General features: G+C 37.4%; 1 protein-coding gene across 6 annotated transcripts in view; it reads right to left on the minus strand.

The window, feature by feature from the left end:
• Nucleotides 1-14,567, minus strand: part of PHF6 (PHD finger protein 6) — a 66,658-nt gene that overhangs the window by 6,154 nt on the left and 45,937 nt on the right. For 2 of the 6 annotated variants that reach the window (XM_012474317.2, XM_012474310.3), the window contains exons 10-11: nt 7,626-7,752; nt 4,177-7,289 (exon numbers count right to left, since the gene is read on the minus strand). In XM_012474317.2, the coding sequence (XP_012329740.1) occupies nt 7,626-7,752 (127 nt within the window). In that variant the 3' untranslated portion in view covers nt 4,177-7,289. Of the gene's footprint in view, nt 1-4,176; nt 7,290-7,625; nt 7,753-14,567 lie in introns of those variants that run through there. The other 4 variants (XM_012474314.3, XM_012474312.3, XM_012474311.3 and 1 more) reach the window with 4 other exon arrangements.

Genomic DNA, 14,567 nt, shown 5'->3' on the forward strand with positions numbered 1-14,567 from the left:
AGTTCTAAGTTACAAATCTTTTTCAATAAAATTGTTGGCTAACGTTATAAATACTAATTAGCACCAAATGTGATTTTGAGAATTAGAAAAAACTAATTTTCATGTAGCATTGATTAATCCTTCACTACATTCAATTTATTCTTTATTTTAAAACTTCCAGGCTGACTGACCAGCATAATTGGATATCCATGTTATTTTTACCAATTTATTTTCAGACATGCAGGTAACTGTTGCTTGAAATTGCTAAATGACAAAAATAATAGCTCATTTTTGGCAAATGAGCTAAAAGCATCACGACATTTTTTCTGGCTAGGCTTAGATTTTATTCATAAAAGGATAAAACAACTACCTAGATGATTTCATCTTGTTTCACATAACTGACCACTTGTTAGGCACAGTCATAATTTTGGGAATGAGTGCCATCACATGACAGATAAAGGTTATAGGAGTTCTTTAACAAAACAGTACATGACCCTTCAGGTGTCCTGAAGAGAGCTACACATGACTCTGGACACAGAGCAGGTCCATCTGGAAACAATAGACAGTGATGAGCAATCTGTTACTTCTCAGAAAGAAGGGAAATGATTCACCAGCTACTGATGTTAATACGTGCGAAATAAACCTTCTAATTTAACCTTTTCACAAATGAAATGTAGTGACCCTTTCTCAAAGATGATTCATACGTCACTTTCAGATATAGTCTATATGGGTTTTACAATAAAATCAAACCCCATAGAATTTTCTGGAGTGTTTTCTTAAAGGCACCACACTTAAAAGCACTCTTCTGGAATGGAGAAGCAAGCAAGCTTAATCCCTGGAGTAGCTGGTAACTTATTTTTGAGACAGGGTCTTGCTCTGTTGCCTAGGCTGGAATGCCGTGGGAGCCAATACAGTTCACTGCAACCTTGACTTCCCAGGCTTAAGCAATCCTCCAACCTCAGCCTCCTGAACAGCTGGGACGACAGGCGTATGCCACCACACCCAGCTATTTTTTCTGTTTTTTGTAAAGATGGGGATCTCACTATGTTGCCCAGGCTGGTCTTGAACCCCTGCGCTCAAGTGATCCTCCCGCCTCAGCCTTCCAAAGGGCTGAGAGTACAGATGTGAGCCACAAACGGCTGGATGGCAATTTTAATCAAAACTTTAAACGTACATACCCTTGACTTAGCAGTTCTACTTCTGGAAATTTATCCTGAGAGATTACTTGCATAAAGGATATATGTAAGACTGGAGAGAATAATTCCAGTTCATCCATACACTGAAATACCAGGGAGCTACTAGAAAAAAAAAAGTGAGAAATCTAGATGTACTGACACCTTGTAATATTGTTCAAGTGAAAAAAGACGAGGTACAGAACTGTAAGTATGATTCTATTTATGGTAAAAACATTCTATTTTTTATTCATGATTCTATTTATGTTATGCATGATTCTCTTTATGTAAAAAAGTGTTATGTATATACAGAAGCATTTAGAAGAATATGTATCAAATATTTCTAGGGAGTAGGCTTGTACAGAGTGAGGGATTTTCACATTTTGCTTTATAGATCTTTGTATTTTAATTTTCTAAAATGACTACATAGCACTTTAAAAATTGAGATTAAAATTCACATAACATAAAAACTGCTCTTTTAAAGTGTATAATTTATGATTTTTAGTATATTCACAAAGTCGTGCAATCATCAACCATGACCTAATTCTAGACATTTCACCACCCCCAAAAAGAAATACTATACCTGATAATAGTCGTTTCTCATTCCTTGCCATGTTTGCTGCCCCTGGGAACCACTAATCTGTATTCCATCTCTATGGATTTGCCTCTCTGAACGATTTGTATAAATGGAATCATATAATACATGACCTCTGTGCCCGGCTTCTTAGCATATTTTCAAGGCTCATTTACATTAGCATATGTATCAGTAATTAATTCCTTTTTATGACCAAATATTAATTTAATACAAAATCTGTAAATAGGTCTGATTTAAAAAATACTCAGAAACAACTTACGCCTCTGTACCAATTACTCTGTAGAAACTCAATAACAACTCTAAATCCAGCGTCCATATTAAAGCATAGTTTATTTCTGTCTCCGCACTCCTAACACTGTCTTCAATACCTAGTCTCTCAGGTTCCCTTTAAAAGGTTACACCCTCGGCCGGGCGTGGTGGCTCATGCCTGTAATCCCAGCACTTTGGGAGGCTGAGGCAGGCGGATCACCTGCGGTCAGGAGTTCAAGACCAACATCACCAACATGGAGAAATCCTGTCTCTACTAAAAATACAAAATTAGCTGGGAGCGGTGGCACACGCCTGTAATTCCAGCTTCTTGGGAGGCTGAGGCAGGAGAATCGCTTCAACCTGGGAGGCGGGGGTTGTGGTGAGCCGACATGGCATCATTGCACTCCAGCCTGGGCAACAAGAGCGAAACTCCGTCTCAAAAAAAAAAAAGTTTACTCCCTCAAACAGTATTCTTGTTTTCATTGGAATATTATCATTCACACAGTAGAGCTAACTAGCTCTTTGCCCAGCTGCATTTTATTTTTCTTATCTGCCCACCACTGCCCCACCCCCAGCATAAAATCCCACTTATAGCCACTGAGAGGTATAGGCAAAAGTGTACTCCGGCTGTTTACGGATCTGCTGTCTTCTGACAAGGATGCAGGTCTGGCTGACTGACTTCAGTACACTGACCATATGTAGATCATGTCTGCTATCGTCTAACACTTTCCAAATGCCACCATTAACTTGTACAGTAATTGGTTATTTTATAGTTTTCATCTTCTGAGTAAAAATCACAAATACATTTTTGCTTTACATCATTAATATCCAGTTACCTCATTATCTGAACAAGGCAATATTATGTAATATTGGTTGACGTATAAAGCAGCATTTTGCCTACAAACCAAGGACTTAGTCTAATATGTAAATATAACAGGGATTGGGTTTTTCTCTTAAAAAGATAAACCAGCCATCTGCTGGCCATAGAATTTTCCTAAGAAATTCTACCAGGTCCATCCTTTCAAGTAACCTTAGCAATTGCTGGTGACTGCTACTGGAAAAATAAAACAAAAACCAGCTTAAATAGTTTCAATTAGCTAAAGAATACCACACAACTCCCCATCTCCATATTTTTATGGCAATTAAAATGAGACTTTAAAATTTGGTGGCAGTTGGCTGGGTGCAGCGGCTCATACCCGTAATCTCAGCACTTTGGGAGGCCGAGGCGGGTGGATCACGAGGTCAGGAGTTTGAGACCAGCCTGGCCAAGATGGTGAAACCCGTCTCTACTAAAAATACAAAAATTAGCCAGGTGTGGTGGCAGGAGCCTGTAATCCCAGCTACTCAGGAGGCTGAGGCAGAAGAATTGCTTGAACCCGGGAGATGGAGGTTGCAGTAAGCTGAGATCATGCCACTGCACTCTAACCTGGGTGACACAGCAAGACTCCATCTCAAAAAAAAAAAAAAAAAAAATTGGTGGCAATTAAAATGAGACTTAATAATGAATTTTAAACACACACAGACACACATGTACCAGGCACTACTGGGTAACATTTGCAGTGAAGTACACCATCCTATGTTCTGGAGTTAATTAGAAACTGTTACTTGATTTTTTCCCAACCTACTCTGCAGGTTAGGAATTGTGTGTATGGAATGAGCATATCCTACTCATTACAACTTTGATTTCTGCCCTGGATGTGACAAACCTCAATATATGAACACTGTACTAGAAGCATACTGTCTATGGTAATGGTAGTACATTTAAAGCTGTCGGTAAAATCCCTTTATGACAAGGATATTAATCCTGCACCCATATTACCAATCTGATAAATTGTACTAGGAGCTTTAGTTTATTCTAAAAATAACCTTCTAACTAGGTTCCAGAGGATCTGATTTAAGCCATGGATATCTATCTGAACCATGTAATTAAAAAAACAAGATGTAATGCAGTTCGATTGTACTTAAAAGATTGCAGTTTCTCTCCATGATAAAACCTTTATATTGTGGAACTCTGAACTGGATTCAAATTCACATTTTTTTCTCCCATACTTGTTTAACGTCAAGTTATTAAACAAACTAGGTATTTTACTCTGAAATAAAGCAAGACTAAAAGGAACACAATACAATTGCTGTTATCAAATAAGCTTCAGTAAACACTTTCACAAAAAAGACAAACAAATATGAAAGTCATAAGTCATTTATTGAATGAATAGTATATGCAAGAATACCAATAAAAGGAAACTAATACTACAAACTACAATTTTGAAAATAAAGCCAATATAACAGGAACAAAATATACATAACATGAGAGGAATGTTTGATTTTTGACCCATAATGCATTCCTTATCTTTACAATTAATCTAAATGTCTGTTAGAACAAAACTGCATACCTTGGTTTAACTGCAGCGCTTTTTTAAAAAAGCAACAACACTCTAGAACACTTTTTCTTTTGCTTTGAGATATTTGAGATTCACACATTTGTTCAAGTTCATAGATTCTGATTCAATAGTAGATCTACAGATCTTGTGATCTCTTAATATATTGAGTAGTATGTATCTGAGCAAGTACTATCTGAAATTCTAAAACTGCTGATCCTTGAAATAAAATTTACTTCAGTTGTGGGTTTTTAATAACTTGAGATGAAAGTAAAATTCACCCCCTGCCCCCCTCCCCCCAGGAACAAAGAGCTCTTATTAAAAGTATAGAAACTCAAGTCTATCTTTCTATTCTAAAGAACATTTCCTACTAACATTTCTGGTAAGGCAATAAATGCTCCAGAATAATCTTCAATATACGCTTGCAAAGATTACACTGTTTAATATCAATAACAAAAAAACAAAACAAAACAAGAAAAAAAAGAAAGAAAAAAGACGCTTCAAAATTTCAGGCTAAAATATGCATAAAAGACAGTAACGGCAGTATTTTTTGAAATTATGTAAATGTTATATACTCATCAAATAATGTCATGCTTATTAAAACTACAGTTAAGGACTTAAGAGATGTACAGTAAATACACTGCTGAGGTCCATTTTTCTAAATATTAATACCACAATGTAATTACTACCCAGAAGATGATGATGCTACTTGGGAACATAAGTACTGTACAATTTTTACATTGTAAGGCACTTTTACTCAGCATGTGACGAAAACATGATTACAGAATCAAAATATTGGAGGTTTACAACCAAACATGATTTTTCATGTGAATTCAATTTACATTTGAGTTTTTAATGCAAGATTGTTTAGCCAATCACACCACAGTGAGAAAAACAGGTAGTCAGCCACTTATCTAGCCAACCAAAAGGTAAAGTGCTATTCTGGTTGCTAGTGGCAGAAAAAGGGCTGAAGAAACCCATACAAATTCATACATTTTACTACATAACATATCCATCAACTGACAGCTATAGTACTTGAACTGCTTTATGTAATTATTGACTGGCCATGATTACCCCGGCACCTTCCATTTTTCCTAAAAAAAAAAATGATTACAGTAGTTGTCCAAAAATGAAGGAGCTCTGTTGTCCCGTGGGTAAGTCTATGGCACACAACATAAAAAATGATCCAGACACAGTGATTTAAGTATTTAAAAAATAATGATTTTCAAGCTGTTGTAAGGAAAGAAAGTACAGATCCTTTGGGAGAAGTCACATAGCTTGGTAAACAAACATCTAGGTCTGTCCTTGCACTTCAAGTCATGACGAATTTTGAAAATCACATACACATAAATACCCAATGGCATATTAAGAGCAAAAAGAGAAAACATATAGGGCAACCCACTACTAAAGCTAGTTTCCTTCTAAAAATAGTAAAAGATGGTTAAAATAAAGCAAGCATTGAGTCCCCTGACTTAAGTAAATGTGTGAATACACACTTGACAAACGTGACCTTAAGGGACTCAGTTTAAAAAAAAATCAATCATTAAGCACAGTGTAATTTTCCACCTGTTACATTTTAAAAATGCTGCTCTATCAGCTGCAGAATATCTTAATGTACAGTCAAGTTAATATGTTTGTTTCTTACTTTAAAATCTGCTTTATTGTGGTAGCTTAATAATTTCATTAGTCAAAATCCCTCCCCTTGGTATTGAGGTGCTATGGTAATATCAGGCAGACCACAACTAAAGTTTTTTGGTTTTGCCATAAAGAAATGCATAAATGTGCTTCAGCAGGTAAGTAGAAGAAAATATCACTAGCTAGAAATGCCAGTGTGAAAATCCTTTCTAAAAAGCTGGGTTCTTAGGCTTTCAAAAACAATTCTGACGATCGATAAAACAACACCAAGCCCTACAAGAAGAAAAGCAGGGCACAAAAGCCTATTTTATAGATAACCAAAGCAATGACTGAAAACATTAAAATATTAAATAAAGTTTCTAAAATAGTGGTCACAAAAGTAAAAATAAATACTGTTTTATGCAAAGACGTTTTTACTCCTACAGCACATGAGACCTCCTTACGTACTCTGCGCCAATATGTGAAGTGTTCCACACAACAGGGCACTTGAGAGGAACAGGTTTCGGACATGGTGTCTGAAGTCCTTAGCAAGCGGTAAAACGTTTAATTTGCTGTTGCCAAATGTTAGTTTAAACTTGAAGGACTCCATCATTTTGCCAGATGCCCTTTGTATAACATGGAAAGAGAGGAGGTGTGCTGTCAAGAGAATTTTGGCATAAGCACTGGAGCTCATAGCTTATCATTACCAGTTGCCCAAGTCCATTCTGGTCAGTGAGAACAACTTGAACAGGAACCAAATGAAAAGCTTTAGCGTACTTCTTGGAAGAGATTTTTAGCATGTGCTGTCAAAGCCAAGAGAAAAAGAAGGTTCTCTTCATTTTTAGCCTCCATTACTTGAGTGTGAAAAAAAAGAAGTCCACAAATTACCATGTGCTGCCATCAGTGGCATGTTTGCATTATAAAGTAAAACTTGCTTATGCTTTCCCTTGAGTAAGGATCCACTGACAAACTTAAACACCCTAAACAACAGAACTTTGTTCAGTCCAGAAATATAGCTTACTTCATTTCATCTGCTTTAACTGCTGACACTATACACAGAGTTAATAGTGTTTCAACTGCTTCCCAGAAACTGCAAACTATAGCTATGTAATATCAACATGTCAAACTCAGCCTTCTAGTGAAGGCTCATAAAACAAATAAGCATTTTTAGGCAGTTCAATGAAGGATCTAAGAGTTGGGCAGTAAAAAGTTACAAACCCTTTTTGATTTTAGAAAACAGTGAAAAAAGAATAGTAGTTATGGATGTCTTATTCATTCCCAGTTTTCTAACTCTGTCCCATGAACCTGTTTAAAAGATGATAAAAAAATGTAAAATATGATGCTTGAGGGGAACACAATCAATATAATGTTATTGAGGAGTGTGAATATCTTATTTATTTGACATTACAACTACACTTATTGATAAAGCGGATAGCTTGTTTTTACGGTTACAAAATCAGATAATTAAAAAAAAAACAACAACTACTATGCAAGGCTACAAAATCCTCAGCATTTTAGTAACATGCTCTTAACTAAACATAATAGGTTTAAAAAAAACTTACTGCATACCATTACTTCAACAGGTATTTATCAGTGTGTATTGTATCCTGACAACAGATCCCATATAATGAACTTTCATACCTAGTTTCCATTAAGTTGCTGCTGAGTTAGTTGTTGATCAATTTCTACTTTTCCTCGGCTTTTACTCTCTCGTTCCTCATCTTCTTCATCTCTCTCATCATTTCCGCTATGATTTTTACAGTATAGTCTACAATGATGAAAGACAAAAATCTCAAAACACTTTGCCACTATTGATGAAAATATATTCATGCCATCATTAGTGGATGCAGCTAGTGCTCATTTAAAACCTGGGTTTCCTTATCCACACTTTAAAAAATACTCCCCAATTAGTTACAGACCCATTTCTATCCAAAAGATAGGAAAGCAGACTATTATTGAGATAATAAAAGTTCATCTGAAACAAAATCTCTGGTTTAGGATGAGCGTTATCATAAGACAATTCCTCATTTTGTCCAATGAGATTAAAAGCAAAGTTTTGGCCACCTTGAAAATACCAACCTTCAGATATACTAATGAAACAATCAAATTCTATAAATTTGTTTCATATATTTAATATAAAATCACATTTTAGGAAATATATATTCTATCTATACTGCTGCCTTCTGCTCACATTTGATGAAACAATTTTACTCAAACTCTTCAAATGTCTTTTCATCATTAGCATCCTAACCTTCACTGGGATATCTACATGAGCCATCCAACAGTTTTCCAGCACTGTATTTGGCTATGTCTCTTTTAATCTAGACCAGTCCATCCAACTTCTTGTTTTTACATGACACTGGCTTTGTAGGATGAGATCAGACTAGACAATCTGCCAACTGTAGCACATTCTGGACTTGTCTAATTGTGGTACCGTTTTATTTGCTTCTCTCTCGCCCTGTATTTCCTACACTGGGAATAAGGTCTAAGGGATTGCTTAGCTTCAGGTTCAGCTTTTCTTTTTCTGTCAAGACACTTTTTAGGTAATCCTGAATACTTCAGGAGGCATCTAATCTCAAAATGTCCTGCTACTGGGTGACACCATGTTTGATTATTTGGTTAAAGTAGTGGTGATGGTCAGATTTCTCCATTGTAAAGGTGGGTTTTCCCCTTTAAATCTGGGAAGGTATCTCTGGAGTGCTACTGATTTCAGGCTTGGCTCTAACCTTTTATTTCGGTATACAGACTGTATGTTTAAAATTCATTAAGTTTTTAATAAAAATCGTAATATAGGTGATTTGGACAATCAAACAAGGGCAGGCTGATTTGAGCTCAGTTTTATGTCAATCATACATAAGATGACAATGGAACAATGCTTAGAAAATGTTCACTGGATGCCCTCTTGTGGTCAGCAATAGATAAAGAAAATCATCTAGGAATTCACATGTCACAAATAGATGACCTAAACTAGGTCTAATATTTGAGTAGAATAAAAGGCTGGGGTGGGGTTTGGGACAGTGGACAACAATAACAACTGACTTTAATTGAGTTTTGTTCATTATTTTTCTTTTTAGTTTTTAAACATTTTCAATAACTTTCAAAGAGCTAGGGAGAATTTGCGTGCTTCAAATGCTACACATTAGGAACTACCTCTTTTTAAAATTTTAAATCATGAGTCTAAATATCAACAGTGAGATTCCTACACAGTGGCACCTATGAAAAATCTTCCCATAAAAATATAACCTGAATCTAATTAAACTTCTGAATCAACTTCTAGTTTACAAGAAATGGGAGGGATAGAGACACAAGTTAAATGGCATCATGAAATGACAAAGAGACAAATCTAAGATGTGAGACTTCGACAGGACTTCAATAATTGATCAAGTCTCTTCAATTGTAATGACTTCAAAAATTGATTGAGGCTCTTCAATAAGTAACGGGAGAAGTACATCCGTATTTAGACTTAAGAGACATATAAAATGCAATGGATGGACCTTGCATGTATCCAGATTTGAACAAATTAAGTCTAAAATGACATTTTTGATAAAACTGGGCAAATGTGAAAATGGATTGGGTATAAGATGATACTAAGAAATAACTGTTAATGTTACAAAGTGTGTTTATATAACTATATAATGACAAGAGATGTGGAATTTTGCTTTAATATACTTCAGGAAAATAATAAAGCAACTGTGGGAATAACTTGCTAACTGCTGATATGAGGACTTGTTATAATATTCTGTTTTGTTTACATTTGAAAATCATATTTTTAGCCAGGCACAGTGGCTCATACTTGTAATCCCAGCACTTTGGGAGGCTCAGGCGGGTGGATCACTCGAGGTCGGGAGTTTGAGACCAGCCTGACCAACATGGAGAAACCCCCGTCTCTACTTAAAATACAAAAATTAGCAGGGCATGGTGGCGCATGCCTGTAATCCCAGCTACTCAGGAGGCTAAGGCAAGAGAATCGAGTGAACTTGGGAGGTGGAGGTTGCGGTGAGCCGAGATTGCGCCATTTGCACTCCAGCCTGGGTGACAAGAGCGATACTCCATCTCAAAAAAAAAAAAAAAGAAAGAAAGAAAATCATCTTTTTAATAGAAAGTTTCCTCTAAGAGGACAAGTACTTTGTTGTTGGAACAACTTTTAATCATTTTACAGGATTATTTTTCACTTGCAGAATATTTCCCATAGGCCCTTACATGCCCTTCACTCATCTAGGTGCCAAGGTCACAGGTATCAACCGGTCAAACAACATCCCTGCTGTCACAGAACTCTATTTTTTATGGTGGGAGGCTGACATTAAAAAAAAAAAAATCCATATTGAAATAGTTTAAAATACAATCAAGACAAACAGGATAAACATAAATAAAAATTATTGTATATCCCTCCCTCGTCTTTCAAATATGAATACAGTCAGGACCCAAAAAGGCTGGTAAGGAAGAAACGCCACATTTAGGAGACAGGGAAGCCACTTCATTCAGAAATACTCCTCCCTGCATTTCCTATTTGTCCCTTCTTCTCTCCCCGAACTACGTGCCTATGGGCTCTCATTTGAACTCAATGGTCTCTATCTGGAATCCACATTACAAGTGGATTGCAGAAACACATCTCAATGGGAAAAAAGAAAAAGAGCAATTCAACTCATTATGGATCCTAGTACTAATATTTTTGTTTCGAGATGGTCACTGAAATATGGTTGTCTAAAAGCTAAAAAGTAAAGACAAAATGTCTGAAAAAGGAACCAATAGAAAAAACTGATATACCCATAAAATGGTATATTATGCAATCATTAAAATAGATGTAGGCTGGGCACGATGGTTCATGCCTATAATCCCAGCATTTTGGGAGCCCAAAGTGGGTGGATTGCTTCAGCCCAGGAGTTTGAGACCAGGCTGGGCAACATGGTAAAATCCTGTCTGTACAAAAAAAATTAGCTGGGTATCATGGGTTGCCCCTGTGGTCCCAGCTACTTGGGAGGCTGAGGTGGGAAGATCACCTGAGTCTGGGAGGTTGAGGCTGCAGTGGGCTGTGATCGCACCATTGCACTCCAGCCTAGGTGACAGAGTGAGACCCTGTCTCAAAAATTAAAAATATGTAAAGTTGTTTAATGTCACAGAAAAATGTCTCAGATCTAGTAAGAGTAGCTGAGATTACAGGCACATGCCACCATGCCCGGTTAATTTTGTATTTTTAGTAGAGACGGGGTTTCTCCATGTTGGTCAGGCTGGTCTTAAACTCCCAACCTCAGGTGATCCACCCACCTCGGCCTCCCAAAGTGCTAAGATTAGAGGCGTGAGCCACCGCACCTGGCAGAAGATCTTGTTTTTATAAATATACACACATAATCACATAAATGTCCAGGAGAAAATATTCCAAAAGATTTAAGATTATTATCGCTGTGTGGTAGAATTAAAGTTGACATTAAGTATTTTTTCTCATCTATATTTCCATTTTTCTTCCAAAATGAAAATTGATAACTATTATAATAAAATCATCTAAAAGTTACATTTTAAATATAATAATTCTCCATATAATCTGATTTTGGATATTTAAAATCAGCCTGTTATTTTAAAATGTTAATGGCTACTTTAATAATAATATACTGCTCACGAAGATATTCAAACACCACAGAATCATATCATGGAGAATATAAAATCTCCACTTCTCCTCCATCCCTATGCAACTAATGAGAAGTAATATAAACATTAAGCTTGTTGAATAAGTTTCTAGAGATTTTTCTATGTATACAGAAACATACACACACATATATGTGGAAGGAGACCTTAAGGAGGGGTGAGCAGAAGGATGGTGATGTGGGTCTTTGATGACACTGAAAAATTGCCTACCACATCTGAACTGCTTTCCTCTGCAAGTCTTTTAGGTGAGAAAGCAACCCTCTATCCTGTTAAGCTGCTATTTTTTTTCTGTTACATAAGGTAAACACAATCATTACCAGTGAAATTATATCACAATTAGTCTTCTAGACAAAACTGTCAAAAAAATTTGGATTTGATCAAAATTATACTAAATAGATTTATTGAGAATAGGTGTCTTTCAATGCTGAGTTTTCTATCAAGGAACATAATATATTTCACCACTCATTTGAGTCCTTTATAAAATGTAATTTTTGGCCGGGCATGGTGGCTCACAGCTGTAAGCCCAGCACTTTGGGAGGCTGAGGCAGGTGGATCACTTGCATCCAGGAGTTTGAGACCAGCCTGGACAACATGGCGAAACTCTGTCTCTACAAAAAATAGCAAAAATTAGCCAGGCATTGTCACATGTGCCTGTAGTCCCAGCTACTCAGAAGGCTAAGGTGGGAGGATCACCTGAGCCCAGGAGGTCAAGGCTGCAGTGAGCTGTGATCATGCCACTACACTCCAGCCTGGGTAACAGTGAGACCTTGTCTCTGTACCTCCCCATCTGCGGAAAAGCAAAGCTTTTTTTTAATGGAAAAAATTAATCTTTAGTGTATGTGTTTGGCGGGTTATGACAGACATTTTTCCTTTATATTTTCTAACCATTTATTACTGTGTTACTGGAATTGTTTTTTTTTTTTTTTTTTTGAGACAGAGTCTTACTCTGTCACCCAGGCTGGAGTGCAGTGGCACAATCTTGGCTCACTGTAACTTCTGTCTCCTAGGTTCAAGCAGTTCTTCTGACACAGCTTCCTGAGTAGCTGGGATTACAGGTTCCCGTCACCACACCTGGCTAATTTTTGTATTATTTAGTAGAGATGGGTTTTCACCATGTTGTTCAGGCTGGTCTTGAACTCCTGACCTCGTGATCTGCCCACCTTGGCCTCCCAAGGTGCTGGGATTACAGGTGTGAGCCACTACACTCGGTCTGGAATTGGTTTTTAAAAGTAATCTTTTCTTCTTTTTTTTGAGACAGAGTCTCACTCTGTCACCCAGGCTGGAGTGCAGTGGCGCGATCTCAGCTTACTGCAACCTCCGCCTCCTGGGTTCAAACGATTCTCCTGCCTCAGCCTCCGAAGTAGCTGGGACTACAGGTGCATGTCACCACGCCCAGCTAATTTTTTTGTATTTTTAGTAGAGATGGGGTTTCACCATGTTGGCCAGGATGGTCTTGATCTCTTGACCTTGTGATCCACCCGCCTTGGCCTCCCAAAGTGCTGGGATTACAGGCATGAGCCACCACGCCCGGCCCCAAAAGTCATCTCGTATTCAGCAATCTTACTGAGCTCTTACTAATTTTAATAAATTCAAAGTTAATTCCTTTGGATTTTCTTGGTGGACAATTATATAAATAACCAATATTGATCATTTTATTAAACAATTTTATTTCTTCTCTTTTTTTTGTTTGAGATGGAGTCTCACTCTTTTGCCCAGGCTGGAGTACAGTGGCATGATCTTGGCTCACTGCTCTGCCTCCCAGGTTCAAGCGATTGTCCTGCCTCAGCCTCCCATGTAGCTGGGACTACAGGCGTGCACCACTGTGTCCAGCTAATCTTTGTAATTTTAGTAGAGATGGGTTTTCACCATGTTGACCAGGCTGGTCTCGAACTCCTGACCTTGTGATCCACCAGCCGAGGCCACCTAAAGTGCTGGGATTACAGGCTTGAGCTACGGTGCCTGGCCTTCTTTTGTTTTTCAAATTGAAACAGGGTCTCACTATGTTGCCCAGGATGGTCTCAACCTCCAGGGCTCAAGCGAACCTCCCGCCTCGGCCTCCTGAGTAGCTGGGGCTACAGGTATGTGCCACTTTGCCTGGCTAATTTTTAAATGTTGTGTAGAGATGGGGTCTCACTTTGTTGCCCAGGTTGGTCTCAAATTCTTGGCCTCAAGCAATCCTCTTGCCTTGGCCTCCCAAAGTGTGGGATTACAGATGTGAGCCCTGCACTGGGCCTTTTTCTTTTCATCTTGCATCAGCTTAACCCTCTAGAAGAATGTTAAAAGTCACACTGGTAGTTGGCATCCTTGTCTTGTTCCTAATTTGAATTAAAGTCTATTTAGTCTAATGGTTCTCATTTAGAGATGAACATAAGAATCACCTGGAGAGTCATAAAAGTACACGGTTTGGCCCCAACCCAGACCTACTACATTTAAATCTCTATGGGCAGGGCTCAGGAATGAACATTTTAAAAGACGGTCTTATCCACCCCACAGTGATTCTGAGGCTCACTCCTGGTTAAGAACCATTGCTCCTTTACTTTTACAATAAATAAGCTGTTTGCTGTTTTTCTCATAAACACCTATTAAGATTCCTAGTTTACCAAAAGCACTCGTTACCTTACTTTAAAATTCAGAAACTGATGTTGAATGTTATCAAATGTCTTTTCACCATCTATAAAGGTGATAAGATTTTTATTTACTCCATTAATTCTAATAAATTATATTAATATATTTCCTAATTTTGAACAGTCTTTTTTCTTTCTATTTTTAGAATTATATAGAGATGAGAGTCTTGCTTTGTTGCCCATGTCAGTCTGTAACTCCCAGCCTCAAGCAATCCTCCCACCTACGCCTCCCAAAGTGTTGGGATTGTAAGTGTGAGCCACTATGCCCAGACTGAACAGTCTTTCAATTCTTAGAACACAGAGCTAAGATTTTATTTACTAA

The sequence above is a fragment of the Aotus nancymaae genome, unplaced genomic scaffold, assembly GCF_030222135.1.
Source record: "Aotus nancymaae isolate 86718 unplaced genomic scaffold, 86718_ANA_hifiasm-v0.15.2.pri h1tg000004l, whole genome shotgun sequence".
NCBI lineage: Eukaryota > Metazoa > Chordata > Mammalia > Primates > Aotidae > Aotus > Aotus nancymaae.